This window comes from Endocarpon pusillum, assembly GCF_000464535.1.
Source record: "Endocarpon pusillum Z07020 unplaced genomic scaffold C702291, whole genome shotgun sequence".
NCBI lineage: Eukaryota > Fungi > Ascomycota > Eurotiomycetes > Verrucariales > Verrucariaceae > Endocarpon > Endocarpon pusillum.
In genome coordinates this window covers 23,028-40,498 of record NW_006913518.1, presented here as the reverse complement: position 1 = coordinate 40,498, position 17,471 = coordinate 23,028, and the positions used below count along the sequence as shown (strand labels likewise).

The 17,471-nt window shown below is 47.9% G+C and overlaps 2 protein-coding genes across 2 annotated transcripts; one reads left to right on the top strand and one right to left on the bottom strand.

The window, feature by feature from the left end:
• Window positions 1–269: 269 nt before the first annotated feature.
• Window positions 270–4,263, bottom strand: EPUS_08721 (uncharacterized protein; the record flags this gene model as incomplete). The annotated part of the gene is made up of 3 exons (XM_007787872.1): window positions 270–1,805; window positions 1,860–2,108; window positions 2,698–4,263. 3 exons carry the CDS (start codon window positions 4,261–4,263, stop codon window positions 270–272), a joined length of 3,351 nt encoding a protein of 1,116 aa, XP_007786062.1.
• A 3,194-nt stretch (window positions 4,264–7,457) lies between these two features.
• EPUS_08720 (uncharacterized protein) lies at window positions 7,458–10,541 on the top strand (the record flags this gene model as incomplete). The annotated part of the gene is made up of 1 exon (XM_007787871.1): window positions 7,458–10,541. The coding sequence occupies one exon, from the start codon at window positions 7,458–7,460 to the stop codon at window positions 10,539–10,541; it is 3,084 nt and encodes a 1,027-aa protein (XP_007786061.1).
• Window positions 10,542–17,471: the final 6,930 nt, after the last annotated feature.

Genomic DNA, 17,471 nt, shown 5'->3' with positions numbered 1-17,471 from the left:
TATCGAAGAACAGGGTCTTGGTCCCAAGTATGCGATAACCTTGGGCCAATTCTTGATTCCTCAAGAAGGCGATAGACAGAAGATGAAAGCTAGAGACAGGAATAGAGATGCTTGTGGTAGAGAGTTGGGGACAGACCAAACCCTTTTGGCCATACACAAAGATAGATTGCTCCAAGATGGGCGCAAGATGTAACATAAGTGTTTGATTTTGACTGAGGACGCGACCCATGGTATGTAATCGACAACACCCATCATCTTCCACCCCTCCTCTAACCCTTTCCCCCTTTCCCCTTCCCCTTGTTTAGCATATAAACAGTCCTCTCCTTCCTCTTATACACTGCCCACCTTGTCTCCTGCCCAAAACTCTCTAACCCAGTCCTCTCGTCCAAGCCCTCTCGGATATCAAAACTCGCCTTCCTAGCCGCCTTGATACAGTCATTGACCCCCACACCTTGATATGCACTACCTGCCAGCTTCAACCGGCCATCAAACTCTCTCCTTAAATCATGGTGAATTCGGGCCATGCGCTCATGATGTCCAACTTCGTACTGCGGGATTGCGTTCCACTGCATGCGGGCTTTAGCAAGGACGGGTGTTTCTGTGATGCCAAGATGACGCTTTAAGACGGTCTTTGCCATTTCCACTGCACTTTCTTCGTCTGGCAGGTCAGATGGATACCAGGAGCTCCACCAGTGCCCGCCCATCATCACCGTTAATTTTGTGCCAGGAGCAGAATCTTGGCCGGTGGTTCCTGGATTGGGGTCTGAAGGTGTGGCAGAAGAGCCGCGGCTGGTTTCAGAACCGAATATGACGCCGAGAGCGCGCTCTGGGTTCTGTTCTATGGAAATGGAGCGGGGAAGGAGGTAGCCGAAGCCAGTAACAGGGATAAGGTTTGGGTTGCGGTAAAAGAGGTTTACGACCATGACGTTGACCGTGGGAGTGGCTGTTTTGAGACGGTTGAGCATGTTGACGTATGGTGAGGGACGAGAAGTAGACTTGCTGGTATCCTGCACTTCGAGCGCTTGGCTGAGTTGTGGGGATGGAATAGTTGCGACGACGTAGTCATAATCCTTGGTATTGCCTTCTAGGGTGTTTCCTCGGCCGTCGGCGTCAGTGATATGAAATTTCTTTGTCTGTGGGTCAAATGCCAGTGAAGCATTCATGTGCTTGATCTCGACATTCTTGCTCCCTACTAAAGCAGCTCCAGTCTTCTCCGCAAGTTGTGCCAATCCCTTCTTGAATGTGTACACACTTGATCCTTGCAACTTGGTCGCCACTGCTTTTACAGGGCCTTCGAACATGTTCATGATCTGATCAGATTGTAGAGTGAATTCTATATCATCATAGTGCAGTAAGCTCTCGCCGGTCCACATTTGTTCTGCGAGTTCGCCCATAATCCCAGCTTCGGAGATCTGCTCCAGATGCCAGAGTAGTGGAAAAATGGTCTTGGTACTCAAATTGTATATATCACCTGCGTATATGCCATGCAGAAGAGCCGAAACGAGATTGTCTGCAATGTGACCACCGAATCGTCGACTTACGAAATCTCCAATGGATTCGTCTTGCACGTGTTCGGGCAGGGCCTTGACGCTCGGCTCCCTAAGAAGGCCTAGGATAGCACCTTTGAAGATGGGTTCCTGAAGGACAGTGCCCAGGTTTCTTCCAATGCTTGTCCAGAGACTAACACCTGGCAAACGTCCTGGCATTCGCACAAGATGGTCAGGATAGTAGATGTATCGATTCAATGCCGCAGGCGAATTTCTTGATGTTGGCAATACATCATCAGCCATGTCTAGTTGAGCCATCTGCACAACCATATCAATTTCACACAACTGCGACGATTGCTCCGTTGCACGTACCAATTGTGCTGTACATCTTCCCGCCCCAATACCATCGGTGCGGAGTGTCCTTGGGCCCCACTCAAACAAGACTTCGCCACCATCCACAGGAAGCAGCTCGGAATCAAGCCAACCTCCAAGCTTCTTCTTGGCTTCGAAAAGTGTAACTCTGGCATTGGGAAGTGCTTTTGTCAGGTTGTACGCGGCCACGAGGCCAGTAATGCCTCCCCCCAGGACTGCTACATTTTTGGCTCTTGGATTGGGCTGGGCCTGAAGCTTATAAGCTGGTACATCGCTTTGGATGCTGGTTATGAGAGGGGGATATCGTGTGGAGACTGTCGAGGTGAAGGACCGAGAGCATTGAAACCAAGGCCTCAAAATGGCCTGTTTGCGCCTTGCTACCTGATTGATTGCATAGAGCGAACAGCACATGCGCATTTCACAGAGAAGAGCGGGTGCGAGAACATGGAAGTGGCCTCGATTTACAACTTCGGCGTGTTTGGTCTGGAGTGATATGTACCGGATCATGATGTTGTTGAGGAAGGTTTCCCGACAGGCCTTGCCAAGATCGAATTGAAGTTTACTACGTACAACAGCAACAAAAAGATCATTCTGAACTGGTCTATTATCTATCCACCGTCGGGCAAAACAAATCAACAAGCTCATTATACATTTTGTGACCAGCCGCAAGGTACACCGATGCTTATGCAGTGTTTAGAATATCTTCCCATTTGTGGAGGCTGCCATAGCAAGAAATGCAACGCAAGTACGCCAATTTGAATTATTGTAGTAAAGGATCCTATAACGGAATGGTTAGTTAGAGAGGAAAGGAGGAGCATTGCACTCAGGCAAGACTTACCCGGAAGTGCTTCTGAAAATTTTTCTGCTTCTCAAGCTTGGCCTGGTACCTGTTCACTGCTTTTTCGCCTTGTCGTCGTCCTCTAATTTCAGCTGCACGAACGTCTCTCCTTTGTGAGACAGTGACACCCAGCATGCCACTTTCGGAGCGTTTCATCAGAGCTTGTGACCCGTTACGACGTGACGAATGCACAGAACCATCTTCCATGCTCTCATGTTGGTTGCCGTGCTCTAGCATTTTCTGCTCCCTCTCCATCCTTTCGACAGCTGTCGGATAGCTGTGTAGATTCTGGCGGTAGTACCTTTTGTAACTGCGATGACCCACAGTGCGACCACTGGGTAGGTGAAGCTCGAAGTCGTCGTGAAATACCGCATTGACCCCATGTTGGTGTGCATGGGAATGGAAACCGTCGGCATTGCGATGAGGTCTTGGGTCATGGTGAGAGTGGTGTCGATGCAAAGCCAGTTTGGAGTATTGATGAGAGTGATCATCGAGAGGAACAGAAGTCAAGTCCGCTGAATCGAGAGAAGAAAAAGAGGAGTCTGTTTCCCAACTATCATCCTCCACCTCATTAGTTTTAGCTTCAGGTAGCTTCACGCCACCATTTGTTACCGGATCCGATGCCTGGCCCATCTCCGTGTCATCAGATTCATCATCGGAATAGGTCGAGGAGAAATCATAAAACTGTCCAACTTCTATCATCTCTTCTTCAGTTTCAAAAGCTATCATGCAGTGCCCCTTGTCTCGCATATGTGTTTGTACTCCGCTGCTGGTCCCTTTAAGCTTATGACAGAGCAAGCATTCGTGATTTTGGTGGACTTTAGCTTGAAGATATCGTACAAGGCCTTCGGGATCAGTGAGGTAATTCTGCTCTGGGATGAACAATCCGTGGATCTTGACCATATGTGAAATGCTCAGTTTGAAGTTGGGGGAGTCGTAATTGCAGAACAAACATCTGGAAAGAGCAATTTCAGGTTGAGACACCGATTCACCCTCCTCCTTCTGCTTCTGCCGTGACATCTCAGGCGAGAGCGGATTTTCATTTCGTTGCTCGGCCGCTGAATGATGTGGTCGTGAAGGCCTCCTTGGTGGAGCTTCTGGTTGTGATATAGAAGTGTCCTTGAGTCCTTCTACAACCTTTTCAAATTCAGCTTCCGCTTCTTGATCCCGCTTTTCATTTGGTGAAGTATTATCCATTGCATTCTTTGGAGACACCGAAGCATTTGTCATAGGCTCTGCATCTGGTGGTTTCATTTTTGTGGTGGCCAATACCCTTAACTTATGCTTCTTGCTGCTTAAATGGTCCTGGTATACATTCTCACTAAAATATGTCTTCTGACAGGTGCCACAAATTCGTTCAAAAGAGGCTTTTGCGGCAGCAGCACTGGTGTTGGCCTGTGCAGAGAGTACCTTCTCTGTAAATGTCTCGGAGGATATTGGGGGAAGTGAGGCGACGCGTCTTTTCAGATTGTATCTATGCCAATCACTGCGCATGTGACCTTTCTGTGCTTCACTGGTACGAAATGCCACCAGACAAGAGTTGCAGGTATATGGTGCAGCTTCCATATTGAATGGGATTGAATGTTATGAGGAAGGATGGGGTGTGAGGGTACTGGTGCGAACTGCACAAAATACGGAGACTGAGGAGAGAATTATATGCAAGAAGAGACTAGGGTGCTCAAAGAAGTAATGCTAAGGAAAGTATTTTCTAGTAGCAATTTGCTGTTCCTCATGCACCATCGATGGCAAATGGTGTAACGTTGGTAGAAGTGTGGGAGTACTTTGATTTTGAGCTGTTCTTCATCTAAGGTGACGTAAATTACCAAGTGGATAGGGTTTGGAGGTAAGACTCAAAGCTAATGGGATAAGCATTCTCTACGTAGTAGTCACTACTCCTAGTAGATTCGATAGGCTGACTAATCTTGATTTTCAGACGATCAGTTGGGATACATCAATCAAGTGTGGTTCGAAACCCACAAGCGCTGTCCCTTTGGCGGAGTGGTTGATGTGCCCCTCTTCTTCAGTCACTCAGACTCGCAATGGCAGGCTGACTAAGACAAAGCTGCCCGGCACCAGGGGGTGCAGGAATTCATTTTACCACAATTTGCGCCGACATTTAGCCGAATCGAGTCAACACATCAAGTACCTATTTCCTACACAAGTTTACTCGATCAATTCAGCAACATGAGTCCTCCTGTTAATTCTGAATAAGACTCTACGGTACAGAAAACCTATAAGGATAAGAATACTTAATTTTATTTAGTAACTTTGTACATAAGGTGTATGACCTATTTCGGCTAAATGTCGGCGCAAATTGTGGTAAAATGAATTCCTGCACCCCCTGGTGCCGGATTCATCTAGGTGACTAAGCCATATCACACGTCTGAGGGACTAAGGCAAGGTTTTCTACTACCATCGGATGAACCCTCTCCATGACAGCATCCAGGTTTCTTGAGATTAGACCCTTTCTGGATCTGGACTCTACCTTGAGATGCATTCATTATGCTGTCACTTCGATTCATACGGTATGGCTTTCTCCGTTGTGTTAAGAATGGTCTCGCAAAACGGACCACAACAGGATGGCCATTGACGAAGGTCTTAACAGGTCTTGTCTTGAACTTAGATGTAAGCCGTGAGCCAGAAGCGTAATAGCTTGCCCCTTCGTCTCCGTGAGCTTGTGGCCCTTTACACGCGTTTCGTCACCTACGACATATCTATGAGAGGTGGTTAGAGACGGTTCTTCGTACAGCATTGTACATATCTGCAGCTTTTTGAATGCTTGGAACGTGGCCATGCCGAAGCGCTCAAATAGCAAGAAGAAATTGGCGTTCGTTTTTACTCTTTTCAAGTAATCTGCCTATCTCGTACAATGATCGAAGTTCCAGGCACCAGCACCTGCAAATATACATTCTGCTGATCCCTGTACTCCCTAGGCTCGTCCTTGCAGATGGGATCAACACCTATGATTGTTAATATGAGCATTTTGATCATGGTAAATGTATTTCTGAACTCAGGTAGTCTCTCAGGACTATCGGAATAGTCTGGCTTATGAGAATTGAACTTCAAATGGCGTTTTACCGTATAAATCCTAAGTTGAACTAATATAGTGTATGAAGAGCATTCCTTAGTCCAGTACGCCATAATCTTTGGAACTGTACTTAGGCAACGAAGTCCAGCGGCAAAATCGGCATCCTCGTTAACACTCTTCTGATTGCGGTGTCTATTTGTAATCCGAGAGATATTTGAATAACGTTTCATGTTCATAGATCTCAAGGTTGAAATTTACTTTGTCTGTCTCGAGAAGTAACATGACTATTGCGACGTTGTTCTTTCTGACCGCTAATGTGAGTGGCATTTGACCGTGTCTATTTGAATAGTTGACATCGGCTCCTAATTCGAGTAGCCCGCTTCACTAGGTCTTCGTTCTCTTCTTTGATCGCTGATGTGAGTTGAGTTTCACCAACATCAACCTTTGGTTCCTTTTACCAGCCGTGTGGGCGGTATCCTGAGCGATCGCCCCTGCTTCGATCTTCTTCACCTCAGACGTCTCCACTTCATTTATCACCATTAAGCCAGTCTGGTATGTGGTCTTCGTCGATCTCGTGGCGTTCTCAGACGTAGCATGCTCAAGTTCGCTCAAAGAAGGAGGGAGGCGGGCGTTTCCGCGTTCAAAATCTATCGTGAGGCCGCAGGGGCCTGGGTACCACAGTGGAGCGTGGCTAGCGAGAAAATCCCGTCAAAGACGATCCAAAGCCCTAGATCATTAGTGACGAACACCTTGTAGCCGGTCCACCTTGTCAGGCGGGAACGATTTCGGGGGCACGTTCATTGAAACGATTGCCATTCGCTGCATTGACGAACAGGCGGCCGAGAGGCATGAAAACACGGTTCAGGGGCTCCCGTAGTTCAGTGTCTGAAGCTGGTGGAAGTCGAGATCAGGATCCTTGGCGTTCACGCCCTAGGTTAACCAACTGTAGCTGGGATGCAGGTAAATCTTCAGAAACTCCGTCTATGTTGCTTTCGAACAAGGGAATGGCCTCTCGGTGCATGGTGTGGGGCAGCGCGGCAAGCCATTCACGAGAATGTTCGTCCCAAACGGATGTGATCATCTTGGTCTTGGCGGAAAACTGCTTCACACTATTTCGCCGTCTCAGTTCAACATTGCGTTGATGTGTGATGGCTAAGTACCACTCGACCTCGATATCCTCAGTCCCTGTCCATTACTGGTGCTCTATTCAGGTCAAGCTCCTCCTCACAGATGGAGACTACAGCTGGTAGCGTCAGTGTCTGCAGGCCGAAGGTCGTATTGAAAAAGGAAATACAAACCTGAGGACGAAGTCCCTGGATCCCCTGCTCTCTGCTCATTGGTGTCTGTGATCGGTGTCTTTTGCGCTGGCCTCTCCAGTGAGAATTCTGCCCCGCGGCGCCAGCAATTCGAGGATAACGCCAAGATTCGCAACACTTATGGAACGCACAGTAATTTGCTGAAGTAGCTCTGATAAATATGCCTGCCCTCCGATTGGTGCTGGATCAGCGCTGCTCCAACAGTGGGCGATCAGGCTGAGTAGTGGGCGATCAGGCTGAGTAGCGGGCGAGCAAGACCAGGCAAGGCCCGCTCCGCATCATTAATGCTGTGCCGGTCCCATCTCAGCGATTGTGGTTCATGACAAGCCTTGCGTGAAACCTCGCTCCTTGCTTGTACAGGGTTATACGGCTTCCCAGGACAAGCGAAGTTGTGGCAGAGTTCGAAAACACAGAAAATGGCTTCTGTGAATCGAATAACCTCAAGTGCGGCCGCTGCTTACCTCGAGCTTGCACCCTCTCTCGCCAATGTCAACTTTGATTTTGCCTTATACAAGGTGGAAGCTCCAAAAGAATTCCAGGCTGTAGGCCAGGCTCTTTCAAGTCTACGCCGGGAGGAAGCAGAGTCTGGAGCATCTCATAAAACTGCTAGAAAGCTCGGAGCACTTTTCGATCGCCTCATACCCTCTACGCCTGAGCTGCTTAAAGCCTACGGTCTTCGAGCGTCCGAGATCATCCGCTCCATGGCTATCAATTCCAAGGAGAGTTCGGAATTTGGTTTCTTTGCTAATAGGATAGGCGCGGATGCCACGAGCATTTGGGCCGCAGCCACATCCGGCTCTGCCGCCATCGCGGTACATCTTCTTGCCTGTATGCTTGCAAGGATCTGGGAGGGACCAGAAGCTACCACCATCTGGTACGAACTTGTACAAAAACAAAAGGAACAAATCGGAGTGGAGATTGAGCACAACAACTTTGGCGATTTTGGTGCTTTTTTAGCGGCTCAACAAGAACTGAGTCGATCTCAGTTGCGGGATTGGGATGCAAGCGCTCGAGCTTGGCTTCGAGTGGCGGACGAGGCAAAAAGAAAAGAGCAAACTCAGGTTAGGTTAATTGTCGATAACATCCAGAAGACTGAAGTAAATACGAAGGTAACCGTGTACGACAGCGTTTTGGAAGCTTGGAGGAGCTGTTTGAACCAAATGAATTGTGTAGTCAAGGGAACACCGCAACAAGCTGAAGCTGGGGCCACTCTCTTAGGCTTGTCTTCGTGGCATCTCTATCCTGACATGATAGCTATGGGTCCTTGCCTCGCTCGCCCAGCTGAGGTGCGGCATAATGATCCACTCATTGCTCCGGGAGGCATCTTGACACTGGGTTTGGAAATGTCCAGTGGTGGAAAGGACGTTGGCGTCACTTGGTCGTTACCTTTGGCCTATCTTCGATACTATGGGCAGCCAGTAATTGCATCAGGTTCGATCGACACTGCTGAAAAGTCCCGAATCACGCTTGAAGAATTGATGGCTGCTGTCCTAGGAGTCATTACTCAGGACTGGATCTCGAGATCTTCGGCCCTCAAGTCTTCACTCGAATTGTTGGCATGTTTCTCGGAATTACTAAAAGAATCTGCTTTAAAGGGAAACTTAAAAGCCCAATCCATCATGCATCTTGAAGGCGGCCACTCGTGGCTGATCCTTCTGCTCAATACTGCAAAGAATTTCGCAGTGCTGAATGGCAGTGAGCTGCAAACTGTCAAGAAACTGCTTCATCTAGGGGCTACCCACGGTTCAGCCTTCCTTGGACGGCCTTTGTGCCCTTTGTTTGGTATGCTTAATCCCGAAACTTACATGGGAATGCTTGAAGTGGAGGATAGGATTCATCTGCTTCGCGAAATTGCGAAGCAGCTTCCTTACAAACCCCATCAGATCTTCATTCGGTACAAGCATGATTACCCTGCCTGGAACAAGGACACTTTTGAATTTACAACAGCTTTGCCTCTGGCTCGGGAGACTTGCAAGCGGGATTTAGAAGAGCGGGTCAAGGAAAGCCAAGGGCATCGTCGTTGGATACACACTGGAGCCTCTTCTCAACCACCATTGGACACTTCAAGTCTCATCGAGAGCGGGGTCATGATGCCTTACGACGAAACAAGCAATGAATTCGTGGAACTAGAGGACATTTGGCATGATCGTTTTACAGAAGTCGAACTCGCTGCCATTATCAAAGATTATCCCGTAAGGGCAAGCTACTATTCCTCTCTTGGGGAAGGCGTTTTCCGGTTGGAGGATGAGCAGATATACATGGGCTCAGCTCAATTAATTACTTGGCAGTTTCCTGCAAGTGAGGTGTCAGGTACGCTCAAATCGGGATTTGATTTCAAGTTTATGCTTGGCGACCCAAGAACGGCAGCGTTATTCGTTAAGAATCGAGACATCAGATCCAGCGCCGACAACTCCCAATTGAGCGATGTTGGTTTGCGTTGTCTGCCTAAGTTGTTCCAGGCCAAAAAAGTAAATTGTGACACGTTTGTTGATGCCTTGTGTGTTAGCATTGGTAGTCTTTACACTCACGACAACGATCATCTCATGTCTCTAAAAGCGTTTTCAGCTGCTGCAATACTCTACAATAAGCTGCGGAATGCCACGGTAGATGTTAGGGTTCTGCGGCAACCCCTCAAGAATGCACAATGGAGAATCAGTTCGGAGCGAAGATTAACCACCAATGATGCCAATGATCATGATTTCCTGGAACCAGGTGGACTGGAACCAGCAACCCGCAATAACCTTATGTCAATATCGCTAGACCGAAGTGAGACTTTCGCATGTATCTGCATGTTCGAGTCTGGTCGTTTCAATGTTGAGCCACACCGAATTAAAAATACTGTCGCGATATCTTCAGTAGACTCTTTATTCATTGCGGCGCCGTTGCTACACGATCCAGCCAGCCTTACAGGCCACTCAGAGGTCGAAAGGGTGACCGGAAACGTTGGGCGTGCCGGTGTCGCCTTTTTAGTTCTACCGGATAAACCCATGGTCAAGTCTCAGGACCTAGACGTATGGAATATGATCAACCACGAGGACTACGATTCGCAAAGGATTGATTGTTTTGCGAGTACAACGCTCCATCTTTCGTTCACTGGCTCCGTGGTTCCAATCGACGTTGGCGTGGCTAGTGCGCGAGACATGGAAATTTACATATTGGAATCCGTGGTATCAGTTCACGATCGAGGAAAATGGGTCGCAGACTTAAACGTGACCTGGGATTACGGTCAATGGGTGTATGCCAGCAAGCCATGTAGGCATGGAGAGGGTAATGCGACAAATCTGCCTCTGACATCTATTGATAGCTGGGCCGAATTGATTGATAAGCCACTGAAGCATGCCGTCGTGCGTGCACACAATAATTGGCAAGCAAGGCTTGCCGCCACTTCGATCTGCCTTTTCAGGCGTCAGCCTGTGAGGATTTTGCCATCAGCCGGCATTTGCTGGAGATGCTGGACGAAGCGCTACGCCCACGCCAATGCCATAATTTTCGTGGACTGATCGATGGCGTTCTTAGTTATCTAGGAACGTGACCCGATTCATCCATCAAGGGCAGGTGACAGTCAAGAAAAGCATTGAGCCAAGTCAAATTTGCACCAGTTCAAGCATGTCACCAGGCCATCTTCAAGGCGTATTGCGGATCCCATTGCATCCCACTGGTGCCTTAAATGCGGGCTGGTTAGTGGTCCTTCCGGAATCTGCCGGAGCGCTAAGCACCATCTTACATGTTCCATTGATCTTCCGAAGGGCCTAGACAGTTCTTTCAGGTGCCTGTCACATCATAGCGAAGAAGGTAAGGCAGGAGCATCAACGCAGTATTCGCCGTCGTTGTAACTGGCTTGATACAACCATGGAACACCACCAGTGGAGCCGATTTCTCGAGATAATATAACAAATAGGCTGGTAATACTGCAATGGTTGGTTAGAACTACAAGGTCTACTTTGATACAAAAACCTAATGAGATACAGTTGTGATACAGACACCAAGTCCGATAATTGTAACTTATCAGTGGAGCCAGCTAATGACTAGATGGTTACCGTGATTTCACACAAATACCGAACACCCGAGACCGAAAGGTGAGAGCAGAAGCAATGAAAACCGAGCTCTAGATTAGTTATGTACCCCTGTATGCAAAAGTTGAGATAGAGTTATGCACCAAAGTAGTAGACCGTTCCTTGCTGATTTACGAATTTGAGGATTAATGTAACTATTCGAGTAGTGCTTGATGCATCTAGTTTACTCCGTAGCGAATCAAGAAAGGACCTTGACGATGTCTGTGTTCCAAAGGTGTTGAGCTCGCCAAGCCATATAAAATATGTGGAATCGTGACCATCTTCAAGTTATGTATAGGCTAAATGACCCTAAGATAAATAGCTTTGCAGATCACCACCTTGCTCGTCATTTTTTATCTTGCAAGAAGTGTATTCTGGGTCATCTTGGACCATTTGATTTGCTAACTACCATGTATGCACTGTCATAGTCTGGTCCGATTTCGTGATTGACAATGCCTTATTTGTTAGCGGTAAGTGAAGAAAGAGTGTCAGCCGAGGATAGATGACCTCGAACAGAGACCGGACGTCCCATTAGGTCTTCACACACCATGCTTGACTTGGACAACTCATGTCGGTAGGCTGCCAACACGTCCGAGCTGCGTTTCACGAGGAAAACCGAGGCGGTCAAATTAGCCAGGGTGCATGTCTGGTCAAGTTTGATGAGACAGTCAGAATCCCACTGGATGTATGGGCCAGATGTTTGTCAGATAGTCGCTGTGGCGGTCGGGTACTGTGATCGCAGTGAGCGTGGTGGGCGCTGGATATGAGGGTGCTCTTGATTCTCTGATGCATGTGAGAAATCTGGCTGGGGCCGTCATAAACAAGAATGCCAAGCTAGGACAGATCGCCTTGCACAGACTGGAAGAGAACGTTGTAAGGTTTCACTGCATTTTCACTTTTCAGTGAGTTGTGCAAGTGCACTGTTATCAGGGGACTTTCACGTTGAATATACTCCTGAAGCGCCTCAGTCGTGGAATGCACCAGGCGATATGGCCCAATCTCCACATCAAAGATGCGTCGGATCCTCCCAGATATTATGAGAGCAAGCAAACTATCGACGCCGTAGTCAACCAGTGGTTTGGAAGGATTCACCTCGTCATCCAGTATCTCTAGTTCCTGGCTAATGATAGTCGTGAGAGTTGATTGTATGCACTCGTGAGTCTCGCATAAGGATTCGGCTGAGTTCAGAGCGGTCAGAAATTGAGGCCTGACCGCGTCTTCCTCTCCTTGTTCGCAGAGCAACGTCCTCCGGTTCTGCAGCCAATCCAGATTTACCTCGTCGGCAACTAGATGGCGGTATTTCTGGGCTAGCTCGGAGATTCTGGCGCCGACATTACTTGGTTTCCACACATCGAAACCTGGAAAGGGACCAAATGAGGCTTCAAGGGCGTCCTTAGATGCTGGGCGAGCGTGACTTAAGGCGCAAGCAAAGTCTCTGAAGAGTGTTAGACGAGCGGCTCGGTAGTTCTCAAGTGCTGGGCATTCTGGCACTCGATTTTGAACTATAGAGAAGGCCTCAATGAGATTTTCTGTTAGCCTTCGTGATTTCCAACTAAAATCGACGACAATGGACGCTTCGATCCATCTTAGGCACTTTTCTATGGAGACGAAAGCTATCAGAAGTTCAAGCATTTCGTTCACTTTTCGTGATTCATCTTGGTTCAGGTCCTTCCGCAGAGACTCCAGTTTCAAGCAATCCCACAATGCTGCAACCATTTCTAGGTAAACTTCTAGCTCAAACGACTTGGGCCTGTCTTGGAGCTGGTCGAGTTTGTCTTTGAGTGAGGTAGACTCAGTTAAATACCATGTAGCAGTTGTCCCTCGATAGAGCGTCTGTAGTCGTCTGGGCTTTAATAGCGCTGGGACCTTCTCGGGACTTGCTTCTGTTACCCACTGCAGGTACTGACGAGCAGTAAGATGTGTAAATTCTGCGAATTTTGTTTCCTGATTGTTGCTGTCGTTGATAGCGAGAGTGGATTGAGGAGTCTTCCGCACCTCCACCAGTGGGAAACACAAATCCTGGACCATTTTAATGGGGTTGAAGACTTGTTCGCCTCTATTTGCACACATAAGGAGGACAGTAAAGGTGTTGTCGCATAAATAAATTGAGCCTCTGAATCTCTGATTTGATTCAGAGACATAATCAGTAGTGTCAAGCCAGAGGAACAGCTCCTTTGCCATCTGTAATTGGGATTTTGATAATCGTTCTCCGAGCGCCGATAGTATAGTTGTGTACAATGCCTCGACCCCTTGAGGTATGCTGTTCAGCAAGGATTCAATATCCGTGAAGCTTGCAGCATGAGAGATTTCATCCACTAATAGACGGGCATAGAGCCACAGTCCACCTGTCTCCGTGATGAGCCGCCGAACCAAGTATTCAGGAAATTTAATTCTTTGCCGAGACTGGATTTCTGACAGACGCTGACTAACATATTGATTCACTGATTCTACCACAGCTTCTTTCTGCATTTGAATAGCCCCTAAGAAGCTTCCCTTGTTCCAAAAATCGATATCTGATTCAAAGCGAGTGGAAATAATACACTTCACCACAGCTGAAGAAGCTTGGATGCAACGAAAGACAACCTGAGGATTGGCACATTCGTCCAAGGCATCAATGACGAAATATATGGGCGTCTGCTGCCAAAGAGAAAACAATGAGGTGAATATTTGCCGAAGCTCTGAATAAGAGTCCAGGATCATTCGTCCACTTTTTGAATACCAAGGTTCGAGGTTGTCGTAGAAATCAGGAAAAAGTTGAAGAAGCTCCCATGCAAGAGTGCGAAGCACCTCTAGAGCGTCGCGTTTCTCGGGTTCGTTCGCTTTACGAAAGAAGAACAACACTTTACTGTCCAGAATTGTGCTCAGATAGTCAACAAGGAATGATATGACTATTGTGTTGCCGCTTCTGGGAAGCCCTTGAATAATGATGGCGGATGAGCCGGATGAGCTTAGCAAGGCTCTTAGTATTGGCTCTGAAATCACCTAATTGTAGGAATCTGGCATTATTTTAGCTAAATGGCTTTGTTGATCGTCGTGTGTGTTCGCTGGGTTTAGCTATCGATTGATCTTTGCTCTATCTTCGACTAACTGCATAAGATTCGAAGATCAGCCTGAAGGAGCAGGTGGTTACCTTGACGGCGAGCTTTCTCCATAATGCGGAACTCCTTCGCTTCCTGTATATCGGCTGCATTGGCAACTGCATCTCTCTCTCTCCAATGGTGCCAAACTTTTTCCGACACCTCCCGAAATTCCTTGTCGAAGGATCCAGAAAGCGAACCTGTAGAGCATTACTTTTGATTCCAGTCCGGAAAGCTAAAGCTGATGAGACATACGGAAGGATCTCCGAGAATAGTGACGAACAACCCGAGTGCAGAAATCTAGCAAATCGCAGTATAACATTCCAATGGCATTTTGCAGGAGCACATTTTCACGAAATAGCTTCTCATAGTTTCGGAATCGTTTAAGCAGATCAACGATTTTCTCTAGTAGTTTTGTTAATGTTTGCAAAGTGTCTAGGCGTTCGCTGGTCAGCTTTAGAAAGAATTAGCACCTGCTGCAGTTCAACAATAACGGAAGCGTACAGTAATAATAATGCGCACAACGCCCCAGATTGGGGACCCAAGCGTATGCGACTGAGACAGAACATCCAGGGAGCCTTCAAACCTTTTTAATGGTGATATCAAAGGTTCAAGAGCAACGACTAGACGATCATATCCTCTCTTACGCACTTGGATTTGCTGTATCAGAATCAAACACTGTTCAGGACTTGCTGGTACTTCGAAGGCCTTTCTTTGTTCATCTGGTAAGGAGCTCAGAAACTTTGCAACGCTTGACTCCCATGCGGCAGGTACCTGGGAATCCATAACAGGCTGAACCAGCAATTGAATTTTAGGAGGAAAGTACTCAATATGGAGATGGGAGAGAATGGTTACTAATTTCTAGAGCAGGTTGGAGGTCTCCGCTATCCCCTAATCTGGCGCAAAAATGATCCAGTTGATTATGTCAGACCGTATGAGGGCCTATTGGCCAGTTTTTCTACACGTAATCCCTGTCTTGCTTGTTTTTGACTGGTCACTTTATACTGCAATATTGCTGATCTCGCTGTATCGCACAGCCAATTTGCACGCGAATCTACGGGCGCTGCCCCCTAATAGATCATACAACTTGCTCTCTACGCACCCTCTGCAGAAAGTCACGAAGATTATTGCCTCGGTGTTCTGTTAGCGTGTCTTGGCACAAGATCCCACTAAGGGGAAGGCCTGAAGTAGTGTTACTAGTAGCTCAGCGCTAGCTTAGACTTTAATAAGTGCATACGAGTAATATTAAGTCTCTGAAACCTCAGAACCGTGAATATGGTGGAGGGGGAACACATCGACTACTACTAGTACACACCAATCTTCATCACGAAGTCTTTGTCCCGGTTGGTCTTTCAGCCGCTAAGTACCAGTCCGTCAGATTTTGCCATCTGAACGACATATTATACCATTAGCTTTTACGTAAAATTCACAAGAAGGGATAATGTTCAGCTCGTACTCGGTAAGTGTTATCTAGTTGCAGGCTAAGTTGCGGGAGGACGATCGGCATGTGGCAGGCCTATGCAGGAATAGTTAAATAGTAAGTTAGTTCGTAAAATTTGGGCAATCAAATCGCTCCTGGGTCAGGCCCCCTTTTCGTTCCTTTTATACGTACTAGTAGTAAGGCATCCTCTTGCGATATCTCTGATGACGGAACTATTGTTGACCTGCATTAGTGCTTCCTGGAGCTCGGGTAAGCAGAAAGCCTAAGGCGGCACATTTTCTGGGGTTCGCTTACCGGGGGGGAGGGGGGGAGCGACAGAGGAGCCGACTGGAATGCTCAAAGTACGTAAATGCCTTTGTACATGCCCACTTGTCTTCTTTTTCTTCTCTTTCCCACCCATCTCCCAGAGTGAACAGTACCCTGAGGTTCGGAAGTCGCTGTGCCAGTCAGCCTGCAAGACACCAGTCAAGTGCCATATTCATAAGCAGATCAACCCAACCCTCCTATTCATAAGTCATACGACTCGTACCACAGAGGAGCCGAGAAGAAAAAGCATGAAGCTCGTAGCCCTCCTGTCCATCCTCACACTAGGCAGCACCCTCAGTCTCGCCCTTCCCGAACCCCAGGACAACGACTACAAACCCTCACCCCCCGAATACCCACCCTGTGGCGGCCTCCGCGGGTTAGCATGCCCATCTAAGAAACAGGTCTGCGTCGATAACCCGTGGACCTGTAGCCAGGCCGCCGACTGTGAGGGGATCTGCGTCTATCCCAAATTCTGTACCGGGACCACTAAGTTCCAGTGTCCCAAGGGGCAGACGTGCGTGGATGATCCGAGGGACAAGTGCGATCCCAACAATGGGGGGCGGGATTGTCGTGGGCTCTGTGTTTGAGTCAGCATAAGTGAGCGGTTTGTCGGCCAGAGGGGAGCAGGGGAGGGTTATTTGTAGATGGGGTATGAAGTTGAAGGACTAGGGTCACTCGCGATGTTGGCGAGGCGCCGAAAGGGGGCTTGAAGAATTGTATCTTGCTAAGCTTTCAAGCACAAGTTCTTGATGCTCTCATGTGCCCATGCACTTGGTCAGGAGAGTCTAAAGTATTAACCGAAAAATACTAGTAGTCTGGTCTCCAGAACATCGCTGGCAGTTGAGAACGGCGATGGCGATTACTGTGTAACAATCTGCAGGAGTTCGGCTGCAAGCCTGTTGTATTGTCTGTTAAGGGGCAGCGTGCGTAGATATAATATAGGTACAGATTGGCTGTACTGTACGGAGTACAGCGAAATTAGAAGCGAAACTGCAGTAGAAATTAACAAATCAATACGCGGGGATTACGCATTGAAAACCGGTCGATAGGCGCTTACACTGCTCGACAACTTCAAATAGAACTTGAACAGGTCAAGATTTGGGTGTGTATCCAGGGTACTAAGTAATTTGTGATGAAAAGATAAAGTCTTGGCGGACTCTATTTGTGAGATAGAAATCCTTCGGAATGTCTTCGGACAGGTCCATTCAAAAAGGTCCATTCGGCAAAGGTCCATTCGGCGTTTGGGTCTTGGCGGGTTTTACGTCATACAAATCACTAGTAAATTTGCCCATCAGAACCATCCGAATGAACTGAAGTTCTTGTACCAAAATCTGCACTGATATTGACGTTTCCGTTACTTCCCAATTAGGAAATGAGTATAGAGAATATAGTGTTGTAGAAATCCCTAGGCTCCTCTGCCTGCTGTGCCCTTGCCCTTGCCCCTGCCCCTGGCCCTGCCCTGCCCTGTACCCCGTTTTGGCGCCTGCTCGGCTTCTAATGCCTTCATTGTGGGGGCCCTCTTTCGGCCAGCTCTAGATTGCGTCATCGCTGCTG